The sequence below is a fragment of the Ochotona princeps genome, chromosome 17 (genome assembly GCF_030435755.1).
Source record: "Ochotona princeps isolate mOchPri1 chromosome 17, mOchPri1.hap1, whole genome shotgun sequence".
In the NCBI taxonomy this organism is placed as follows: domain Eukaryota; kingdom Metazoa; phylum Chordata; class Mammalia; order Lagomorpha; family Ochotonidae; genus Ochotona; species Ochotona princeps.
Window position 1 is genome coordinate 26,904,448 of NC_080848.1, and position 23,275 is coordinate 26,927,722.

The following is a 23,275-nucleotide window of genomic DNA, read 5'->3' on the forward strand; positions in this document are numbered from 1 at the left end:
GGAAGTGACAGTGGACCCCATAGGCCCAATTGTCTTCCTTTCTCCCCATCAGACAGCAAGCAAGCAGCCCATGGGAGCCACACAGTTACAAGGACGGCCAGGCAACCCCGCAGCACAAGCCAAAAAAAGAAACCCATTCCCTGCCTGCTGTCTGACACGCAGCCCAGCAATGAGGACATGGCACTTAAGCCGTTTCCTTTCTTAGTTTCTGCCCTGATCCTCCTTGGATTGTAAGTGGGGATTCAGACGAGGCTGAGACGCCAACGGGTGGCCGTGTGAGACTGAGCGAGGCTCAAGTAGTTGCTCACCTCTCATGACTCCCAGATCAGCCTGGGGAGTCAGGCCTTGCACACCGGCACACACTGCCAGGGTCTCACAGACCCTGGAATGTTACTCCCAGACCCTGGGGTTGTTACTCCCGTGGACTAGAGGAGGAAGCCAGGACTCAGGAGCCTGTGTGACTTTTCTGGGGTCCCACAGCTGCTGAGCTGGGTAATCAGCCTCTAAATCCTGCTTTGAGCTCACCCCACCAAAAATTTTTTTTTAATTTTTTTTATTGTATTTTTGTTGACAATATTTACATAGTTAATTATGGTAATTTTTTTTTTTTTTTTTTTTTTTTTTTTTTTACAAAGTCAGATACACTGAGAGGAGGAGAGACAGAGAGGAAGTGGAGCTGCCGGGACCAGAACCAGCAGCCACATGGAATCAAGGCGAGGACCCTAGCCACCAGGCCAAGCCGCCGAGCCCCAAAAATCTTTTAAACATTTAATTTTTAAATTTTGTTTGAAAGAGAGAGTTACAGAGAGGAGAAACAGAGAGATCTTCAATCCTTTGGTTCACTCCTCAAATGGCCACAATGGCTAGAGCTGGTTCAGTTCAAACCAGGAGTTTCTTGCAGGTCTCCCAAGTGGGTGTAGGCTCCCAAGGCTTTGTGTCATCCTCTATTACTTTCCCAGGCCATAGCAGGGAGCTGGGTGGGAGGTGGAGCAACCAGAACTTAAGCCAATTCCCTTATGGGATGCCAGTGCCATAGCTTAGTCTACTACAGCATGGCATCAGCCCTTTATGCTGCCCATGGGGGAGATCTGAATGGATTTCCTGGTCTGGCCCTGGCCCAGCCTCTAGCCATTGCATGTATTTGGAGAGACAGCTGGAAGATGGGAGTTCTCACTCTCCCTCTCACCTAAATAATCATGATTTTTAAGTGTGTAATGTTAAAGTTCCTCTGGAGGTGTTTGGTCACAATCCTCTTCTGTTGGCAGTACAGCAGAGGCCATGGCTCCAAAACATGCTCCCCACCCGATGGCTTACCCACTGCAAGGACTTCTCACACTCATGAGTCTTTATTGAGAACAGGATTCCCTACCTCCCTGTTCCCAGTTTCAGGCCCCCTCCTAGTGCTGTGAGAAGAGTGAGAAGCAAACACAAATAACCACTGAACCCTCCCCAGGCTCCTGCGAGGGTTTCTGTGGCTCCTCGCTCTGAGCCAGCCTCCATTCCAACCTTCCAGAGCTTCTATTAATCTCACGTGCCCCAGGTCACCCGGGTGGAGCTTCAGAAAGAAAGTAGTATGGGAGGGTTTGGGGTAAGGGGGGGAGAATCCCAGTACCTATGAAACTGTGTCATGTAATACAATGCAACTAATGAGTAAATGAAAAAAAAAAAAAAAGAAAGAAAGTAAGTAGTGTGAGCTCAGTCATTTAGTTCCAGTGAGCGCCCCTGCCCTAGGACTCAGAAGGTGCCACCATCGCAGGTGAGTCATCCAGGGAAACAGGTGCCTTCCCAGGGGTGACCACCCAGAGCCGCAGCCTCCATCGGGCACAGAGACCCAAGAAAACAACTTTCCCAGCCCTGGAGGCACATGGCTCTGTGGCTTCTGAGAGAGTCCCTGAGCAAGTAGGAAACAAGCAGTGAAGTTTCATCCCAAAGCTATAATGGGCTCAAGCTACCATTTTCTTCCAACTGTAGATGGGCCAAGATCCAGAGGTCCCACCTGATTTCTTGGGGGTCTCTGTCTCTATCCAGCTGGAGATGAAAACTGGGTGATCTAAGTCCTGGGAAAAGGCAAGAGAGGATAGAAAAATCCCAGAAATCACAGCCTCTGGCTACCCTTTATGTAGCCGCAATGATTCAATCAGGCTGGAAAAGTTTCCAGGAACAGAACTGAGGGTTAAGAACTCAGACTTATGGGCCTGGCACAATAGCCTAGTGACTAAAGACCTCACGTAGTATGTGCTGGGATCCCATATGGGCACCAGTTCATATCCCAGCTGCTCCACTTCCCATCCAGCTCCCTGCTTGTGACCTGGGAAAGCAGTGGAAGACAGCCAAAAGCCTTGGAATCCTATCCCCGTGTGGGAGACCTGGAAGAAACTTCTGGCTCAGCTCTAGCCATTGCAGCCACTTGAGAAGTTAGCCAGTAGATGGAAGATCTTCTTTTCTTTCTCTCCTTCTCTCTGTAAATCTGCCTTTCCAATATAGATAAATAAATAAATAATCTTTAAAAAAAAAAAAAACCTGGAACTTACAAGACCCAGCTAAGCCAAGGCGATTTTTATGCCACTGTCATCATCTTTATCATCAAAACAAACATTAAGAATTGCTCAAGAGACTTATTGGAGCCCTTGAGGGGTTTCTGCTCTACTTTGGACAATAGAAAAGATAAAGAAAAAGATAATAAGAAAACCAAAGGGGAGAAGAAGGGATCTAAAGGGTAATGCTTTATGGAGCTTAGCAGGTAAGGGAGGCTTGCTGGAAAAGCACTTGAGCCAGATACTGGACTTGAACAAGAAAGAAGAGAATCAGCTGGGTGGGCGATGGCAGAGGGAAAAGCTCCTAAGCAGGCGTGAGCATGGTGTGTTGGGGAAGAAGGAGTGGGTTTGTCTGAGTAGAAGAAAACCATGGGTGAGGAGTGATGGGCAGCAGGTGGGGAGAGAGGTGCCCTGGCGGAACAGGGTCATAAGATCTTGGACAACTCTGCAGCTTGGTCCCACAGGCAGGGGTGGGGGAGCTGTGCACTGAAGGAGGGGGTGTAGGGTAGAGAGAGTGGTGGCAGAAGAGCAGTGGCAAAGGTGTGCATTAGAGCAAAATCAGACCATGTGAGGACATGTGCACTCTGACCCCTTCTGTATAAGGGAAGCCTGGGGCTGCATGCAGAGTACAGGGTTATAGGATAGGGCAGAGTGTGCCCCAGACCTGGGGGTCCCTGGCAGAGTTCCCAGCCTCAGAGCCCACAGGACCCACCCAAACACTTAGTGAACCCATTCTCTTTGCACGCAAGGAAACTGACGCCTGCAAATGAAGAGTCACTTTCCCAGCTGACTTGCCCAGTATTTCATGGCTGTAACAAAGTGCTGACCCTTGGCACTTCACAGGAATGGGAGGTTTATTTAGTTCACAGAGCTGGATGCTGAAGTGCGTTAGACCTGTGGCATATCATGGGGACAGCACAGCCAGGCCAGATGGAGCAGGAGAGAGGGACCCACACACAGGCATCTGGCTGACTCCTGTGCGACAGCTCACTCCCATGGGCACTGAGATCCCCACAAGACCTGCTTAATCCCACCTGAGCACTTCCAGGCGCCTAAGCATCACCCATAGGGCTGCAGCTCTTAAAGGTGTCGCTACCACCCCATGTAGCCACTCTGGGACGAAGCTTCCAACACATGGCTTCTTGAGGGCAATACCACACGCAAACCACAGCCCAACTGCATGCAGATGAGGAACAGGAAGTTAGGAGGGAACCCAGCTTGCCAAGTCTTCATCATGCAATGTGGCTTGCATCTCTACCAACAGTTCAGAGTCATCTGTGTGGATGTCTGTGCATATGTACATGCACAAGTACTTGCTGAAAATGGGGTATTTAACCAGAATGCTGCATCCTCTATGGATTTACCATCAAACCTACCTCTTCAGACTCCTCACAAAATCACAATAATAGTCAAGACAGCTTTTGTTTCAAATCCCATGTTTGTGACTTATATGATAATTGATCACCCCATCTCTACTGCAATCACTCAGGATTTATTTTGGCTCAACTGCCTTGGCTGAGTTCTGAGATCTGTTATCTTTCCCAGCGATATCGCTGCACCACCCTGCCAAGGCAGGAAACAGATCTGACAGTTTTTTCATCTGAAGCAAACCTATCAGAATTCATAATGTGTGAGCTAATGAGGAAGAAAAAGAACTGGAAGAAAAATTGGGAAACCCATAATATTAGATAGTTAAGAGGGAGAGAGGAAAAAAGGAGGAGAAATGGAATATTGATGGGAAACAGGAGGATGGCCTTAATAAAGAAAAAAAAAAGGATGCTGCATGAGTGAGATGAGTGAGAGTGGAAAGAAACAGCACTTCTGCCACCCAAGCAGGCTGGGTCCTGGGGTGCCTCCATCTCCCCAGAATCCTTATGTTGTGCTCATCTTAGAAGCCACCACACACCTGCTTAGTTGGGAGCAGGCGTTTGGTACAGCAGTTAAGATGCTGCTTAGGATGCTCACATCCCTTATTGGAGCATCTGGTTTTGAGTCTCAGTTCAGTCTCTAATGCTGACATTCTGCCAAGGCAGCAGGTAACTGGGTCCCTGCACCCATGTGTGAGACCCAGATGGAATCCTAGGCTCTTGATGGCTTGGCCAGCTCTGGCCACTGTGGGCTTTGGGGAAGTTAACTGGCAGATAGAAAGTGTGTGTGTGTGTGTGTGTGTGTGTGTGTGTGTGTGTGTTTGCCTTTCAAATAAATACAAGTAAATACTTTCGAAAATCTGATCAACTCCCTCAACAGCACACTTGATCCGTGCCAGAATCTTCTAGAAGGAAACTATCTTTTCTTTCCATGACTGGTACAGGGCTGCATGTTTAAGCTGAAACACCGGAAGAAGCGGAGTTGCCTTACCCAGCTTCAGTGGCATTGCGACACCCATCCTGACCTTTCTTGCGTTTCCTTGTACTTCTACCTGAAGTCACAAGATGTTTCCTGATGAACCAAGTGTCTACACCAAGCCAAGCCAGCCCCTGGAAACCTTTTCTCTGGCCTTTTCCCAAGATAAATACTTGCTAGAAGGTATAAAAGACCAATATCTCCCAGCAGACCAGCTCTGCTGGCCACAACAGGTGACCCAAGCCCCCAGCAGGTAAGACTTGCGAACCTCACTCTGTCCCTGTTTCTGCCAGGAAATCAGTGATAATATTCCTAAAGGTTTCTCAGAAAGCTTAGTACACATTTGGACTGGCCTTCCTAGTGCTAGAGTTAGCCACCACCACTGCAGGTCTTCGTTGTTTGGTGTGACAAAATGGGATCCACTGGGGGACAAAAAGGCTTTGTGCTCCTGAAAACCACGTCTCAGAATCAGTTCTGAGAGCAACGAGGCATCCTAGACCTCTCCTTCCATCTTGCTTGGAAAGTGAAGCCTAGGAGGCATCGTGTGTCCAGAGTCACAGAGAAGGCTGGGACGGACAGCTATAGGCTGCTGCCCCATGCATATTCCTGAGACTCATCTGACAGGATGGGATCCAGCCACCATCGTGGGGGTTGTGCAGTGTTTGAAGGGCTTCCCTAAGTCATGGTTCTCAGATTCTCACTTTGTTGCCACATCTCACACCTGCTGTCTGCAGCTGATCTGAACATACACTCAGCTCTAAGTGTCTGCTCCCGTTGGCTTAACAGCCCTGTGGACAACTGACTCCCGCTCAGGCTCAGGCATGCAACAGGATTCATGCTGGAATGCTGGGAATCACATAAGGTTTCTTTGTGCAACTGAGTGCCCCAAGCCTTTTGGCCCAGGTAGATTATTCCTTCTGTGGAGGACTTGGTAAGAACCACCGAGGATGTAGAAGGAAAACAGACTCAGTTTCCCTTCCTCCACACTCACGACGCCCTTGTGCTGGCCTCCTGCCAGTCCTGATGCAATCTGCCAGGGTAATAAGTCAGAGCCCACAGACAGAGCCCTCAGGCTCTGCATCGGCCCCGCTCCTTCAGATACCAGTGGCAAGCACCCTGCTCCTCCTTTTCTTCCAGCTAACCAGCTGGCTGTGCCTCAGGGTCCTTCCAAGTCCCTCTCTTGCCTTGATTAGTCTGTTAGAGGAGCTCACAGAATGCGGGGAGACACTTGCACTTACTGTAAAGGACACTACTAAAAGGGGCACAGATGAGGAGGCACTTTGGGGGAGTGGAGGAGGAGGGGGACAGAGCTTGCACACCCTTGCTGGGCTGCCACCTCCAGGAAACCACACCCCTGTCCCCTGACCCTGAGTGTACCCAGCTACCTGGAAGCTTGCTGCATCCTGTCCTTTCAGGCTTTCAGAGAAGCACACTCCACACACTCCACACACTTGCACAGTTGTGCAGACCTGGTGTTAGGGGACTGCAGAAGGCAGGCCAGCAGGACCCATCTGTTTACATTCCTCCTGGCCACTCTAGCAGTATACCTTCTTCCAACTAAGGGGGCAATACACCCTCATGAAATGAGGGTCTTATGTACCATCAGACAAGGTAGATTGGTAAATTTCTTTGGGGCTGGGGAAATGAGTTTGCATTGCCCACACTGAGGAAGAGGAAGTGTGGTTGCCATGGCCTGACTCAGAAAGGGAGTAACGAGCCAAGAACCATGGATGAAAACCTGTATCTATCTACGAATACATCTCATGTAGCCATTCTCATCACAGCATTCTGCTCTTGAGCCTGCAGCTGCTCCCAAAGACCAACTAGCATGCTCCTATGGGGGCCAGGGTTAGCTCTTCTATCATTTCCTGCCAGTACTCATGAAGAAACTCTGTCATTCATGGAAAAGATGGCTGGTAATTTCTTCCTTTCTCAGGTCCCCTTCCTGGTTCCTTGCCAACTGCTTACCCAGCGAGTCTGTGCGGAAGGCCTAGGGGCTCAGAGTGAGACTCTGAGCACCCAGTTGCACAAAGGAACCCCTAGAAACCTCAAAGCACGGACTCTTGGGTCCCTTCCATGGCATTCTAAGAACCTGCAATTGCCAGGATGCCCAGGCCATGAGTAGGTCTTTGACGGTATGAGGTGCCTGCTACAAGCCCTCACCTTTCTCACTCTCTGCCACCACCCAATGCTCGGCTCCTCCCCTATTCTGGGAGTCTCATCCGCTTGGCACATACCCCATACCTTTTAATGTTCTGACACTCTCCTTGGGCCCTGGGAAAACCAAGAAAATAAGAGAGGACCTTGAGGAACTCATGGTCTGACAGTAGAGCCAGATATGAAAGCAGGGATGCATGAGTTAAATCCTACAGAGAACCTAAAGAAGAAATGACCTAAGCTTTCATGGAGAAATCGGGTGACCTTCACAGAGGAAGTGACATGTTGCCTGGGTAGAGATGTGGCTTGTGGACAGCTTGGCATGAGTGGCCTGGGCCTTACATCTACCTCCAGATACTCACACTGAGGAGAAGGCTCCAGGCTTGGGGAATGTTTCTATGTTGTCCTTGGTAATGGGAATGTAGGTAAATAAAAACACAGCACAGAAGTCTCTGGTTGGCCTTGCTCGTTTGAAACCCCATGCCCCTCTTCCCTGCTTGGTTCTGGCTGAGGAACGTGTCCCTGTGGGACCTTCTTGCACGTCCCTTTTTCAGTGGCACAGCCCCCCATGGGCCTGTCTCTGTCTCCTGTTGCATGCCCTTCACCCCCATCAACCAGGAACAAGGTAATGGAAAGCAGCTTGACCCAACAGGTCGGCAGCTACGGGTTTCCACCTCAACTCATCTCAGATGACGACACATTTTCATTGATGAACCTTCTAGTCTCACTTTCTGATGGTAATTTGTTATACACCACATTGGTCATTCAGAGAATAATGACATGGCTGCACAGAAGCTCCCTAGCGTTTTGAGAGAACCAGTGCTGTGATGCTTGTTGGGGTCGGGAGCTGGGGTGGGAGTGGGGAATCAGTTTTTATTGGATATAGAGTTCTAGTTTTGCAGGATGACAAAGTTCTAGAGATCTGTTGCACAACAGTGCAAACAAGTGAACATACCCTACAGTGAAAATGGTTGTGGTTCAATGTTATATGATTTTTTGAAAAGCTAACAATACCTTTTATGCCCAAACTCTTATTTTTGTTTGCCTGAAAGGGCAGATTTCTGCTGACTCAGCAAACCTTGCCTTGGGTCTCCTGGAGTCACAGGAAAGAATGACACAGGGAAAGGAGGCGGTCATGGAATGAACTTTTCGGGGCTGGCACTGTGGTACAGAGTTAAGCTGCCACCTGCAACACTGGCGTCCAATAGGGGTGTTTGTTTATGTCCTGGCTGCCCCACTTTTGACTTAGCTCCCTGCTAATATGCCTGGGAAAGCAGTGGAAAATGGTTTAAGTGCTTAGATCCCTGCTGCGCATGGAGACCTAGATGGAGTTTTAGCCTCCTGGTTTTGACCTGGCCCAGACCTAGCCATTGCAGTCATTTGGGGAGTGAGCCAGCAGATAGAAAAATCTTTTCCTCTCTTCCTGTTTCTGTACTAAACTAACATATATATAAATATTTATATACTATATATGTATATATATAAATACTTGACAGAGTTATACACAAAGAGGAAGAGACAAAGAACAAGAGAAAGAGAATCTACCATCTACTGTTTCACTCCCAAAGTGACCCCAACAGCTGGGGCTGGGACAGGTCAAAGCCAAGAGCTGGGAGCCAGCTTCTGCAGCTTTCCCAGGCCATTAGCAGGAAGCTTGATGGAAAGTAGAGCAGTCAAAATTCAAACCAGTCCCATACAGGATGCCCATGTGGCCCCTTAAACTGGGTTCTTGAAGGAGAGTAGAGCCGCTGGCAGAAGGGCAGAGCTGGGGACTGCTTGTCAGGCACACATGTCTGGTGCTGAACCTGGGAGACAAAAGGACAAGGCAGAAGGCAGGAGAATATTAGAGACACACTTTAGGCTCTAACAACACTTTTCAGGTTCAAGAAGACCTGGGAATCGGGCCCTGGCTTGTGTCACAGCAGATTAAGCCACTACTTGAAACACCGGCTTCCCATGTCAGAGTGTGGCTTAAAGTCCCAGCTGTTCCACCTTGACCCAGCTCCCTGCCAATGTGGCTGGGAGAATCTCTCTCTCTCACCTCCTTCCATCTTCCTCAGCACCCAGCAGGAGCCTGTGCATGTAGCAGATGCTCCATGAGCGAATGTGACTGTCCCTTGCAGGGCCCGGTCTCCCAAGGGTTAACTCCACAGCTTAGCTTGTTTCTCAAAGGTGTAACAGGGCATGCAATCTTGGCATGACACATTTAGCCCCCCAGCCTAACTGCAAGTTCCTGCTTCCTGTTTGTCAAGTTATATCCCCAGGGGATTTTAGGGTGGCCACTTGAGGATTGGATAAATACTGGGAGGAACTAGGCAGAGTATAAAAGGCAGCCTGGAGCTTCAATAAATGGCATTCAGCATTCTCCTTACACAAATGACGCAGTGCGTGTTGTCTTCTTCTCAACCCTAGTCCCTCCGCTCGGCTCGGGATACATGGTGATGCGGGCATTGCCAACAGTCCCTTACTGGTCCCCTTGTTCTGTATGCAGTCCTTCCCACTGGGGCTCCCGTGAGACTCCTGCATGACTCTGCATGTCGTTTCAGGAATGAGGCTCCCTCTGCACCACCCTGCGCTCCTGGCTGTCCTGTTCTCACTGCAGGCTGCAGCATCTGTCATAGGTGGTAAGTGCCTCAGGGGGCACTGTACTAAAGGCAGGTGGCTGAGGACAGTAGATGCCCATCATCTTGCAGTCTGGGAGGTGAGAACCCCAGAAGGAGGGGGCTGGCAGGAGCCATGCGCTTCCAGCGGCCCTAGGTTAGGGAGCCTTGCTTGGTGGCTCTTGGCTTCCTCGGTGTTCCCTGGCTGGTAGCTGCGTCCTGCCAACCGTCCTGTGACTCCACACAGACTTGCCTGCGTGTCCTCTCCCTACAACACCCACCACTTTAGGGCCCATCTAATCCAGTCTGAAAGGATTGCACCTGCAAACCCTATGTCATACAGGGTCCCAAGCACACATGGATTTCAGGTGTGGGTGCTGTTTAACCCCTTCCGTTCTCCTCATCCCAGGAAGGGGTCCTGTGACCACACTGCAGACCTCAGCCTGAGTGCCACCAAAAAAATCCCACCGCTCCCCTCACCCCACCCCAGCCCCTAGTCAGAAGTTGGTGGCTAGCATGCCTTTTGAGGGTCCGGGAGACCACCTCTCCCGGAAGAAGCCCGAGTCTTGTGCTCTGCTGGAGGCCACCTGAACAGTCATGCTCAATTGGTTGGAATTCCAGAGCGCCATTGGGATGTCACGTTGAGAACCCAGCATATGCTTCCCGTTCCGAGCTTTTCCCTTTAGAGAGGCTCGTGAGCAGGTCCCAGTCTTGGATCTACCCCCTGCCCAGACATGAGGGGTGGAGGAGCAGCTGACAAGGAGGGACACAGATGCAGAGGGCGTCTCACCGGAGCGGAACGTGATACTGTCCTCACCCCACCCCCCAACAGGGACCACCAGAGCTGCCGCCATCTCTGACGCTGTGAGCCAGGCCAAGGACCAAGTCAACAAGGCCTTCCTCGACTCCCGAATCAGGTATGCTTCTGTCTCTCTCTTGCTCTCACATCCTCTCCACCTTCTACCTACACACACACATACACTTCCCTTCACATGGCCCCTGGGAAGAACAAATGTCTCCATGCCAGCCCTGACCAAAGCAGAGTTCAAACTTGCCCTTCTACCCCTCCCCACTCACCAAACCCTCTGCTTTGGGGGTCCTTGGAAGAGGACTTCTGATCTAATCTCATACCGACTCTCTGACCTGGGACATGGGGCACCCTCAAGTCACACAGGAGGTTCCCAGGTAAAAATTCTGCCCTTGTGCAAGTAATGAATGACCTTGGGCCTGGTTCAAACCCTGGCTTCAGGCACAGATGACTTGGAAAGGGAGTGCTCTCAGGGACACCACAGTGCAATAAGGGAAGCAAGAAAAGCACAAGGAAGAAGCTAAGCATGCATGTGTCTTCAGGTCTGGCCTCAGTCTGACCTCACAGGGACACCTGGGGTATAAGGTGCTCCCTCAGAGCCTGTCTCCCCTCGGAGCAAGAGGTGGGCTACCTGCTACAGGTGAGGAGTTGGGCAGGGTCCCACAGCTCATCTCCAACTCCCAGGAGCCTCAGACCAGCAGGGCTGCCAGCACAGGGATGCACAGCCCCATGCATCTCACTGTCCTTGGCTCAGAGCTGCCCAAGGCCTGGAGGAAGTGCAAGAAGCATTGGCTAGCTTCCCTTCCTGCCTCCTTGCCTGGTTCTCTGACCCCCTGGGGGTAGAGCATCAGGAGGGAGCCCCTGGGAAGCCCCTGGGCAGGGTGAGGGAGCACAAAGACTCCCACCAGGGATCCTCCAGGGTGAAACCTGGGAGGGACTCACCTGGTCATGGCAAGAGTGCAGCTCTAAGGCTTCACCTTCATGCCGAAATCCCACAGAATTCTGAATGGAACTATATACAAAAGAGCTACTTTGGAAGTCAAAAATGGTCAAACAGCACAGTCCAGCCTATGGTTATAATCAGTATCCTCACTTCACTCATCAGGAAAGTGGGTGCACAGAGGCTGAAAGCTACCCAAGTGCACACACCTAGCAGGGGGCAGTCAGGACTAAACCAGCCTATGGACTGCTAAGGCCGCGGGAGGTCTGCAAAGGAAGTCAGGCCAGAGGCAAGGGGATGCTCACTCGGTGGTCAGGCACTGAATTCAGCCGATCCTGGAGGGACCTAGATTCCAAGCAGGCTCTGCCTGGTTCCAGGCTCCCGCTCCAGGCCAGCACTGCCCAACAGGATTTCCTGTGATAGAAAGTTCTGTATCTGTCCATCCAATGTGGTGGGCCCTGCCCACAAGTAGCTGTTGAGCACTGAATTGTGGCCTGTTTTCCATTGTGTTTCACTCTAACATGTGTCTGTCTAAACAGCTGGCAGCACCAGGCAGCAGCCTGGGCCTCTGGGCCACCTAGTCTCTTGCAAGAGCAGCAAGAACAATGGGGCTTATTTCCTGAGTGTTGTTCCCCACCCCAGGGTGGGGGAGGCTGGCAGTGAATAGGCCTACTGAGCGCTCCGTTGTGTCAGGGCACCAACACGTGCCTACCCTGCTCACCCCTATAGTCCTGCAAGCAGAGACACTGTGCTGTTGGCACCTCACACAGAGGTCATGGCGTGCTGCGCAGTCACAAGTCTGGCTGTGTGGTCAGAGCCAGAAGTCACCTCTCATCTCATACCTGGGGAAAGTGAGGCACAGTTGGGGGTACAAAGTCCTCAGTGGGGCAGGGAAAACTGGGGGAGAACTTTCCTGACACCTCCCCCTGGATCCACCTCCGTGCTGTCACAAACTTCACAGTGGAAGGATTTTGGTTTCCCGTGATCCACATGGAACATCAAGGCAGAAAGAGGCCGAGCTACAGGTCCGAGGTGTTCGACCCCAGGCTGGGCGTTTTGGCCCTTGCCCCCAACTCCACACCAGCTGCCCCGAGGCCAGATGCAAGGAGGGATGCCTTCAGGGGTGGGGATGGAAACCCAGCAATACCTTATCTTCACAATGCTCCCCAGATTCAGTGGCATGTCAGCTACAAGCAGGCATTCTTTAAAAGTCTGAATCGGGATGCCCCAGGAACGTGGTGGTTCTGGGGTTCCCTAACACACCCCAGCCACAGCCACTCCAGACAGAACTGAACGGCTGCAGGCGAACTCCCAGGGCATGAAAGATGGCCAGGAAGGGGTGCCGAGGTCCGCTGGCTTGGCCTCCTGCACTCCGTGCCTCCCTGTGCCCACACCACCTCAGGGCCCTCTGTAGGTGGCGAGCCACCAACCCCTTGCACAGGGACCAGGTCAGGATGCCCCACGGTTCTCCTCCACAGGCTAAGGGCCACCATGAGCTCTGGGACTCCCACCACACCACGGCTCTCAGAGTACCTCAAGCATGCCAAGGGCAGAACACGCACCGCCATCCGCAACGGGCAGGTGTGGGAGGAGTCCTTCAAGAGACTGAGACGGGCCTCACCCTCATCCAACATCACAGGTAAGGGTGCTCCTGAGGGCAGAATGGTGTCGTCATCCCATGGCTGACGGGAGCAATTCTGCACTCCAGGAAGCACTTCTCGGAACCGCAGTCCAAGCCAGCAGAACTAGCAGTCGCTTAGAGAACAGCTGTCTCAAACCAGTGTGGCCACTTCTGTCAGGGACGGGGGCATCAAAGCCAGCTGCATGAGGGGATTTGCAGAGAATTTACCGAGACTGTACCCTGTTCTTGTGCTAGAACATCGGGGGGTGTGGGTACCCCTGGCTCTGATTTCCTGCCTCCCCCAAGCCCCCTGATGGAGACCCAACTTAAGCAGCCTGCTGTGGTCTGTTTCAGGCCCAGCCCTCGACTTGGCTTCGCTCTCCTGGGAGGTGGGCTGTGAGGGCCCTGCGCCTGTCCTGAAATGCGACTTTGACAGCCCTTACCGCACCATCACCGGGCATTGTAACAACAGGTGACCATGAGCCAGAGCCCCAACCAGGGCCCAGCCCCTGGGGGCGAGGCTTGAGGACTCCCACCATCTTATCCTCAACTCCCCACCGGGACCTCTGCACCTGCTCCTGGGCCTGGTCCATTCCCCAGTTCTTAAGGGGAGGCATGGGAAAGGGTGGGGTGGGGGCAGAATCCCTGAGTTTGAGGGACACCTCCACCGCCTCCCACCCCTTCCTGTCCTGGACGCTCCTATGCTTCGGAACCAGGGGTCCACCAGCCTGCCCAAGGCTGAGCGCTGTCTCGCTGGGTTGCAGGAGGGAGCCCGCGCTGGGTGCTGCCAACAGGGCGCTGGCACGCTGGCTGCCGGCCGAGTACGAGGACGGGCTCTCCTTGCCCTTCGGCTGGACTCCGGGGAAGACGCGCAACGGCTTCCCTCTGCCGCTGGTGAGGAAGGGCGAAATTGGGCAACCGGCACGGCCTGGACACAGGCGCGGGCAAGAGACCTGGGCGCTCCCTGGCGGTGTTCACGCGCCGCACCACTGGAGGGCAGCAGAACCCAGCCGCCCCAGGCCAGACGCCCTGGGGTCCCAGAACAACCGGCCTCCCTGTTCGGCACTGCCCCGGTTTCCCCTGCTCCAGCGCCTGGCGCGCATCAGCTGTTGTCTGCTGTGAGATCGTGTCTGTTGGCCTCATCCGAGCTGACAGCCGCTCCCCTGGGCCCCCGCTCCTGTTTTCAGGCACCTGGCACTCCCAAGCCTTTATATGAGAGAGACAGCAGCCTGGCTTTGTTCTCCTCTCGAGTGGAAAGGGCACTGGCTCGTGCAGGGTTGCAGTTCTTCCAGAACTGACTTCACTTGTCTTGGAATCAAATCACGGGGCCTCACAAGCTCCTCCTGGGGGCTAAACGGGCACTCTTCCTGGGTACTCTGTGACCTCCCCTCTCTCCACCTGCAGGCCCGCGAGGTATCCAATGAGATCGCAGGCTATCTGAACGAGGAAGGTGCTCTGGACCCAGACAGGTCCCTGCTCTTCATGCAGTGGGGTCAAATTGTGGACCACGACCTGGACTTTGCCCCCGACACCGAGCTGGGCAGCAGTGAGCACTCCAAGGCCCAGTGTGAGGAGTACTGTGTCCAGAGTGGCAACTGCTTCCCCATCACGGTAGCCCCCATCCTGGTCCCTGGGGGGGTCCCCAATAAGCCCCTCGCCCAGGTGACACAGCAGAACACCCCAGTGCATCCACTAGTGTCTCTTAGTACTTGGTAGGTCTTGAGTGCTCATTAGATCGCTTCCCAGGCCTCATAAATTGTTATTTATTCAGTAAGTGGACATAGCCATCTACCCCACGCTGGGCAGTATGCTAAGCCACCAGAGATTCCAAAGTGAGAGAGATGCTGCCCCTCTTCCCAAGGACAAAGGGCGACCCTGGGGAGCCCTAGGGAGCAGTCTTGTCGCCTGGTGAGGTGGGGGAAGCCTATAAGCAATGCCTCATCCCAGACGCTGGCCAAGAGAGTCCCCACCTTACCAGGGTCCCCCGGAGTCATGTTGCCCATGGTGAGGCTCTTGGCACGCTGCCATAAACCGTGACTTCATCTACTGTAAGGACCGCCTCATCTCCTAGAAAGGGCTGAGACCAGACGGATGGCTCCAGTGAGCAGCAGGGATCTGCAGGACTTTATCCAGCAGGGAGAAGCATTCCAAGTGCATCCCTCTCCTCGTGCCACAGTCAGAAAGCCAGACAGCCACTTAAACTGCCCATCAGGGCACAGGCCGGGGTCGAGAGCATGAGCTGTGGAATGCACTCTGCCTCCCCCTTCCAGCGTGAGGGTACTTGGGCAAGTCAATCTTGTGGAGTTTCCGTTTTCTCACCTGTGAAATGGGTCTGAATTGTCTAACTTCCAGGGCTCTAGGGACATCAGAATGGGATAAAATGTGATCATCTCTGGCACATGGTGGGCCCAGAGTGATTAAATGGTAGCAGGTATGCATTCCTTCTGAACAGACATTCCCAGATCACATCCTGCTTCCCCGTCCAGGCTCTTGGGCTCTTTTCACATCGAAACTGCGAGGCCTAGCCATGAAAGAATGAAGGATTAGACTGCAGGGTGCCAGGAGCATCAGTGTATTAGGGGCCCAGGGAGGGTAACAGTGGCTGGGGGCATCTTGGGACAGTGTCTGGTGCCAAGATCTTAGAAACATGCCACCACTGTCTTCACATATGAACTGGCCCTCTAGGGGAGCTGCCAGGGCCCCCAGCTATGCCATTCCTGCCGAGCTGCCAGAGCCCCCTGCTATGCCATCCCGGCTGAGCTGCCAGGGCCCCTGCTATGCCATCCCGGCCGAGCTGCCAGGGCCCACTGTGCCACCCCTGCTGAGCTGCCAGGGCCCCCCACTATGCCACCACTGTCAAACTGCCAGGGTCCACTGTGCCACTCCTGCCAAGCTGCCAGAGCTCACTGTGCCATCCCTGCTGAGCTGTCAAGGTTCACTGTGCCACCCCTGCCGAACTGCCAGAGCTCACTATGCTACCCCTGCCGAGCTGCCAAGGCCTCCCGCTATGCCACCCCTGCCAAGCTGCCAGGGTCCACTGTGCCACCCTTCCAGTCACCCAGCCCAATCTCCCCACAGTTCCCACCCAATGACCCCAAGCTGGAGACTCAAGGGAAATGCATGCCTTTGTTCCGGGCCGGGTTCGTCTGCCCCACTCCACCTTTCCAGTCCCTGGCCAGAGAGCAGATCAACGCTCTGACCTCCTTCCTGGATGCCAGCCTTGTGTATGGTCCCGAACCTGACCTGGCTAGCCGCCTGCGCAACCTCAGCAGCCCCCTGGGCCTGCTGGCCATCAACCAGGAGGTCTCCGACCACGGGCTGCCCTACTTGCCCTTCGACAGCAAGAAGCCAAGCCCCTGCGAGTTCATCAACAGCACGGCCCGCGTGCCCTGCTTTGTGGCAGGTGAGCCCAGGCTGGGACCAGGAAGGCCAGGGGTCCAGGGCGGTGATCTGCCTGTGACCCTTCTGGAGATACACACCAAGCCACTGATGTCCCTGGCGCCAGTCCTGTTCAGGACAAATCTAAGCCCCATGGGTTGATCTCCAAAATCAGTAGAAAATGAGATTGGAGATGAGTATCAGAGTGGGTGTATGGCCCAGCGGAAGAGACACAGGTTGGGATGCCCTCACTCCACATCCAAGTACCTGAATTTGAGTGTTGGCTTCACTTCCCATTCTAGCTTCTTGCTCCTTTTATTTTGAGGATACCTCCTGAACCCTCTTCCACAGTCCTGTGCGGTCAGCCAGATTCTCCCCATTTTCACAGACAGGAATACAGAGGTCCAGCACTATTAAACCACTTGCCCAGCTAAAAAGCGTGAGTGTAGAACTGAGATTCCAATTGGTGATTCCCACCCACTCATCCCCATCCCTCTCCAGTCAACTTCCCTTAAGTGTATTGGAGGAGGGGCTTAGGAGAGGGGCTAGGGGCGCGGTCAGGGGCTGGGACCTAGAGTTGTCCCAGGAGGATCCACCTGCCTGCATCTGGACTTCTAGGAGACTCTCGGGCCTCAGAACAGACCCTTCTGGCTGCGTCCCAGACTCTGTTTCTCCGTGAGCACAACCGGCTGGCAGGAGAACTGAGGGCACTCAACCCTCAGTGGGATGGAGAGAAGCTCTACCAGGAGGCCCGTAAAATCCTGGGCGCCTTCATTCAGGTATGCCCCCGGGGGAGTGGGCACCTGCTTGTGGCTCGGCCCCCTGCTTCACGTCACACACTGTCCCTCTTCCACAACCCTCTGCGGCTTCACCCCTATGACCTCAGTCCTATAATTCCTCCCTCCCTCTTTCCATTTCTTCAGCAACTCTAGCCAAAATCAACTGCCCAGATGCAGAGTGTTGGAGAGTATTTCAGGCATTGTCCCCTCAGGGTCCCCTGCCCTGATGCCATTGTTGGGGTTGTAGGCACTGTCACTCCTGGGATTGCTACCACGCTGTGATTTGGGCTACTTTGAGTTGATTTTCTTCCTTTTGAATTCCCTGCTCCTAAGATGCATGTCATATGCACACTCAAGTGACACAGTTGCTTGGCTGACTAATCAGAAAAGACATGTTGATATTAACCACATATTTTAAGCAGCATTTTACTTCAAAAGGATTATACCGTCTTCGAAAGTTACAAAAACTACAGAAGGAGGTCGCCTGCGCTCCTCACAAAGCCTCCCTCAGTACTAACACTGTGCATAAGCCTGGTACAGCAACAAAACCAGGCATCAGGCATTCCAGTAAGCCAGACAGCATATTCGTATTTCACCCTTTACAAATGCAGTCGTGGTGGGGGATGTTGTCCATGTAACTGTGTCATATAACCACCACCAGCATAAGGCTGCTTAGCTGGACCTCACCACCTGACTCCCTCCTGCTACCCTTGATGGTAAAGCCTCAACAACCTGCTCCTCCCCGACCCTCACACAGGTTCTCCAGCCCCATGGTTATACTCTCTCACTCCTCTGATGAGAAATGGAATCAGATAGTGTGCGTGCATTGACAGGGGCTTTTTCATGAAGAAAAAAATCTTCCAAGTTCATTTCAACCAACTTGCTGCCTGTATCCATTCATTCAGTCTTTCCTAAGGCTGAGCGTAGACCATGGGGTAGATGTGCTGTTGTACATGAACCATTTACCTACTGCCAGGCATGGGTTAAATGCGCAGATAAATACCTACATGAAACTACATGCTTCACTCTGGAGAATTTTCAGGTGCTGTTTCTTCACATAGTTTTTCAGTGTCACACCTTTTTCCTCTGCATCTGGGATTCTGTTAATATGAATATGAGCTCTGTTGTCCGCGTGCCACAGAATGCTGGGCTTCTGATTTTTAGAAGATCAGTTTTCTATCTGTTGTTCAGATTCAACAAATTCTTTCCTATCCCCGATTATTTTCACTGTTGGTTCTACCCAATCTTTATTTCTTCTTCTTAAAGATCTGTTTACATGCTTAATCAATAGGCTGAAAGAGAGAGGAGACAGATTTTTCCATCCACCAGTTCACTCCAACCAAATGGCCACTCCAACCAGGTCTAGGCCAGGCCGATGCCAGGAGCCAGGTACTCCATTCTGTTCTCCCATGTGGGTGGCAGGGGTCCTAGGACCTGAGCCATTATCTGTTTTTGCCTTGCCAGGCATGTTAGCATGGAGTTGGATCCCAAGTGGAGCAACCAGAACTCTACCAAGCATTCTGATACAGGAGACTGGCTTTAAAATCAGCAGTTTAACATACTGTACCACAACACTGACCCCCAGGATTTGTTTTTGTTTTTCAATTTCAGTTAGTTTATTTTCAGTGTTAAAGTTTCATTTTACTTCTTTTTTTTTTTTTTTTTTTTACATATAGTTCCTACCATCTTGCTAAGATGTTCTGGCTTTATTTGTTTCAAGAGAATCATTCATTGATTTTTTTTAACCATTTTTTGGTCTGCTTTAAAATCTTTGTTGAATGATTTCAACATCTGACTTGTGTTACTGTTGGCTTTTGATGATTTTGTTTTCTCACTCAAATGATGTAGCTTTGTCTTGGTATTAGCAGTGACTTCCAGGTCGATCCCAGGCATTCCAGTTTCTATGTTAGGAGACTTGGTTCTAATTTCTATTTCGGTACGTGGTGACCTTGGTCAAGGTTAGCCTGGAGGTCCTGGGCTGCTCCTGCAGCTTGTCTGCTCCAGTAGTAACTTGGTTGGCTGAGCCTCACGCTGCTCTCCTGGCCAACTGCATTCTAATGCTTGCATACTTGCTACTCCATGCCTGTGCTGCGCTCTGCAGAGCCGAGAGGTACTTCTCTGGCTGCCTACTGTTGCTAAGTAACCTGTAAGGGAGTAGATGCCTCTAGACCTAGACCTGCTCAGTGAAGAGACACAAAGGCCTCCCTGGGGCCACCACTCCAGGATCAACAGAGCAGCCAGTGGCCTGGAACATGGATCAGGCTGGGTGGCCAGAACTCACAGAGACTGGGATGTGTGTGCCAGGGCCTACAGCCGACTCCCCTGACCCGTCCTTTCTCTTGGCTCCTTATTTTTCTGTTCCTATGGGAGATCCCGGAGTACCTGCTCCTCCAGCCCTGGTCCAAGGGTGTGCACCTCAGAGCCTTCACATCCTGGAGCCCTGGAGTTCCCCTTGAGACACTTTCTTCTTCCCAGCTCTCACAGTCCTTTACTCGCTGCCTGTTGCATCAACACCCAAGAGGTGCGGGAGAGGGCGTCTGTCACATAATGAGTGAACAGGAACAGAACAAAGTGAGATGATGGCATCTCATCCTGGAGCCCAAAGTCCTGTGCATGGCCTGTCGGTCGGCTGCCACCGAGATCTCATTCTCAAAAGCTCCATAGTTCTATATTTATTATTTAAAAATTGGACCCAAGAAGTAAGGCTACTGGCGAGGTTCGCAAAACTCACCCAATGTCTAGGGAGTAGAAGAGGGACGGCCTGGGCTGGGCGGCTTTAACAAAATGTCAGAGAGCACAGCTCAACACAGCATCCTGCAGCTGTACGTGCAAGGTCAAGGTGCTCCTGAAGCCTGCTCTTGGCTGGCAGAAGGCTGATCGTCATCCTGTGCTCGTGTGTGTCCTCTTCTTACAACGTCACCAGCCATCTTGAGTTAGGGGCCCAGGCTTAGGACCTTGTTTGGCCTTCATTTTTTCCTTAGAAGGACCACGACAGGGTTTCCTTAAAGTGACACACAAGGACTGCCACTTTAGCCTCCAATTCATAAGCTTAGAGCAAAGATGGTGATGGGGCTGCACCTCAAATGACCACATCCCATTGTGTGTTCAAAGAGGAAAAGTGGCACAATCAATTAGCACTGTGTGCCGTGGTCACAGGAGTGGGAATTGTGGATTGTGATTGTCCGTCCGTGTGACCACAGACTTCCTGAAGTCTCCCTGTGCTTTCTCACACCCTTTCCCTGGGACTTGCTTTTTTCCCCAGATCATCACCTTTAGGGACTACCTGCCCATCGTGCTAGGTGCCGAGATGCAGACATGGATCCCCCCGTATCGAGGCTACAATATGTCGGTGGATCCCCGAATTTCCAATGTCTTTACCTTTGCCTTCCGCTTTGGCCACTTGGAAGTCCCCTCTACCGTGTCCCGCCTGGATGAGAACTACCAGCCATGGGGTTCAGAGCCAGAACTCCCCCTGCACACCCTCTTCTTCAACACCTGGAGGATAGTTCAAGATGGTACGTCCCTCCAGGGGAGCGTTCGCTGCAGGACCCCAGACAAGAGCAGCAGATCTCTGCTCCTTAGCATCCCCAGGGTTCCCTGCCTCCTTTCCAGGTAGGCTTCTCTGACCTCAGAAGAAGGAATGAATTATGCGATTGTCCAATAAGTCACTCTCCTCCATTCTCCCTGAAAGCCTTCTGCTGGCATTCAGGACCCTTAGGTTGGACCTGGCCCTCTCGCATCCCTGGGCTGGGCTAAAACTGGCTTTGCTTGAGGCCTGCCAGAGGAGGGTTCATGCTGCCCCTTTGTGTGTTGCTGGGCTTTCCAGGGGCGTGTAGAAAAGGAGAAGGTCCTGACACAATGACCTGGAGCTTGGTGTCCATACTTGTCCCTCATGCCGCAGGGCCCGTCCCCAGCCGCAGGCAGTGTGGACTCCCCCCCCCACCCCCAGCACACCCCACCTGCTGCCTGCTAGGCTGCTGGAGCCAGGACTCAGCTGCATGGCATGTCCCCACTCAGCCACATCTGAAGGATAGCCGCTGGGCCTCCCTTTGCAGGGGGGCTGGATCCTCTCGTGCGGGGCCTACTGGCCAGGAAGGCCAAGTTGATGGATCAGAATAAAATGATGACAGGAGAGCTGCGCAACAAGCTTTTTCAGCCAACACACAGGATCCACGGCTTCGATCTGGCTGCCATCAACATCCAGCGGGGCCGGGACCACGGGCAGCCTGGTGAGTGGGCTGGGCTCTCCCCAGCTGGGAGGAACATTTAGCTACTCTCTGGGCTCCTGGGGACTCCCCTCTGAAACCTTGGGAATCCAACTTCGAAACTAAAAGCAAGACATGTTGGGCTTGTTTGTTTTCATTTTTGCCTGAGAGGCATAGAGATGGAGAACAAGAGGCAGAGAGACCATCCCTTGGTCCACCCTTAAATTCCTGCAACAGCCAGGGCTGTTCCAAGGTGAAGCCTGGAGCCAGGATCCTAAGTAGGTTTCCCATTAGGGTAGCAGGGAACTAGGTAATTGAATTACCATCTGCTATCTCCCAGTGTGCACAATAGCAGGGAGGCAGAAAAGGAAGCAGAGTGAAGACTTGAGCCCCCTGGCACCCTAATTTAGGATGTGGGCATCCCAGCCGGGGTCCTCACCCCTGGGCAAATGCTCCCCTCAGCCCGGTTTTTAAAACTTCACTCTGCTTATCCCTCATGCAGAGCCAGGTGCATACATCTGCTTCTCTCTTGGAGTTGCTCAATTAAAAAACAACAGCTAACCTGTGAAACCAGCTTAAAAGTCCAGAAAAGATGAAGACCAGAAAACTGGTAGCTATCGGGTCTTTCACCCCCATGGAAGGCAATTGCCTGGGCTCAAATCCAAGCTACACCTTTTTCTACCTGCAGGCCCTGGGCTGCCTTGTTCTGCGCCCTCTTCCAGCTAACCACTCTGTACAGTTCTTAGAGTACTGCCTGGAGCCACAGTAGGCCCCGTGGAACCTACTAGACACTAAAGTGCCAGTCACTGCCTCTGTCATGCCAAAGGCCATGAGTTCAGATGTTCTGGGCTGTGCGGCTGGAAGGGACATGTCCCCAGTGGGAGCCGTGAGCAAGAGCGTCCCGCAATGACGTGGCCTCATGGCTTTTCTTGGCCCTAGGGTACAACTCATGGCGAGGCTTTTGTGGCCTCTCACAGCCCAGGACCCTGGAGGAGCTGACTGCTGTACTCAAGAACCCAGAACTGGCTAAGAAGTTACTGGATCTCTATGGGACCCCAGACAACATTGACATCTGGGTGGGAGCCACTGTCGAGCCCCTGGTGGAAAGAGGGCGGGGCGGGCCTCTCTTGGCCTGCCTCCTTGGCAAACAGTTCCAGCAAATCCGCGACGGTGACAGGCAAGGGCCGCCTGGCTAGATGGAGGGCACAGGGGACCCCTTATCCCAGGTGGGGGTCCCAGGGCCACTGGGGAGGGCCAATTCCAGGCCTTAGCACAGGTGGGGCTATTTCATGCCCCCCAGGGGCCTCCTTCTCTCCCTTCAGCAGTACGAGCAAATGGAGAGACCATGTCTCTGTCTCCACAGGTTCTGGTGGGAAAACCCCGGGGTCTTCACAGAGAAGCAGCGGGATGCCCTACGGAAAGTGTCCTTCTCACGTCTTGTCTGTGACAACACCCACATCACCAAGGTCCCCCTGCACCCATTCCAGGCCAACAGCTACCCCCAAGGCTTTGTGAATTGCTCAACCATTGATAAGCTGGACCTCACACCCTGGGCCTCCAGGGAGGAGTAGGGCCTGGGACCCATAGTTGCCCATACTGCTCAGTAAAGCTCCCCCTGGTCCATGACACCTCCCATTCCTCAAAGCTCCCCAGGGACACCCCAGTCCCAGCCCTGGTTGTCAGCCAGGCTTCTGTGCACTCACCAGCCAGCAGCTGGCCCTAGCCCAGCAGACAGACACCTGTAGCTCTACCACCCGGCCCCTCCACCTCTACGGAAACCCTGTTTTCTGTCAAGCTTAGTGCCTGTGAGACGCCCTTCTGGTCTGGGCTGTCAGCTCCCTGAGCCGACAAGGCGATCAGTGCACTAAGTAAACAGCTGAGGATGGACTTGAGCCATTGGCAGTGATGTA

The 23,275-nt window shown here is 52.8% G+C and overlaps 1 protein-coding gene across 1 annotated transcript; it reads left to right on the forward strand.

Moving 5' to 3' along the window:
- The first annotated feature begins 5,106 nt into the window (after positions 1-5,106).
- On the forward strand, positions 5,107-23,257 carry LPO (lactoperoxidase). Its single transcript, XM_058675669.1, has 13 exons — positions 5,107-5,130; positions 9,581-9,658; positions 10,467-10,551; positions 12,861-13,021; positions 13,364-13,475; positions 13,768-13,897; positions 14,408-14,614; positions 16,082-16,406; positions 17,000-17,160; positions 20,423-20,675; positions 21,216-21,389; positions 22,305-22,542; positions 22,729-23,257. The coding sequence occupies exons 2-13, from the start codon at positions 9,583-9,585 to the stop codon at positions 22,934-22,936; spliced, it is 2,130 nt and encodes a 709-aa protein (XP_058531652.1). The 5' UTR covers positions 5,107-5,130; positions 9,581-9,582; the 3' UTR covers positions 22,937-23,257.
- Positions 23,258-23,275: the final 18 nt, after the last annotated feature.

Coding starts and splice junctions, on each gene's coding strand:
- LPO (XM_058675669.1), top strand. CDS start 9,583: ATGAGGCTCCCTCTGCACCACCCTGCGCTCCTGGCTGTCCTGTTCTCA. Junction 9,659..10,466: donor TGCAGCATCTGTCATAGGTG/GTAAGTGCCTCA, acceptor ACCCCCCAACAG/GGACCACCAGAGCTGCCGCC. Junction 13,476..13,767: donor ACCGGGCATTGTAACAACAG/GTGACCATGAGC, acceptor GCTGGGTTGCAG/GAGGGAGCCCGCGCTGGGTG.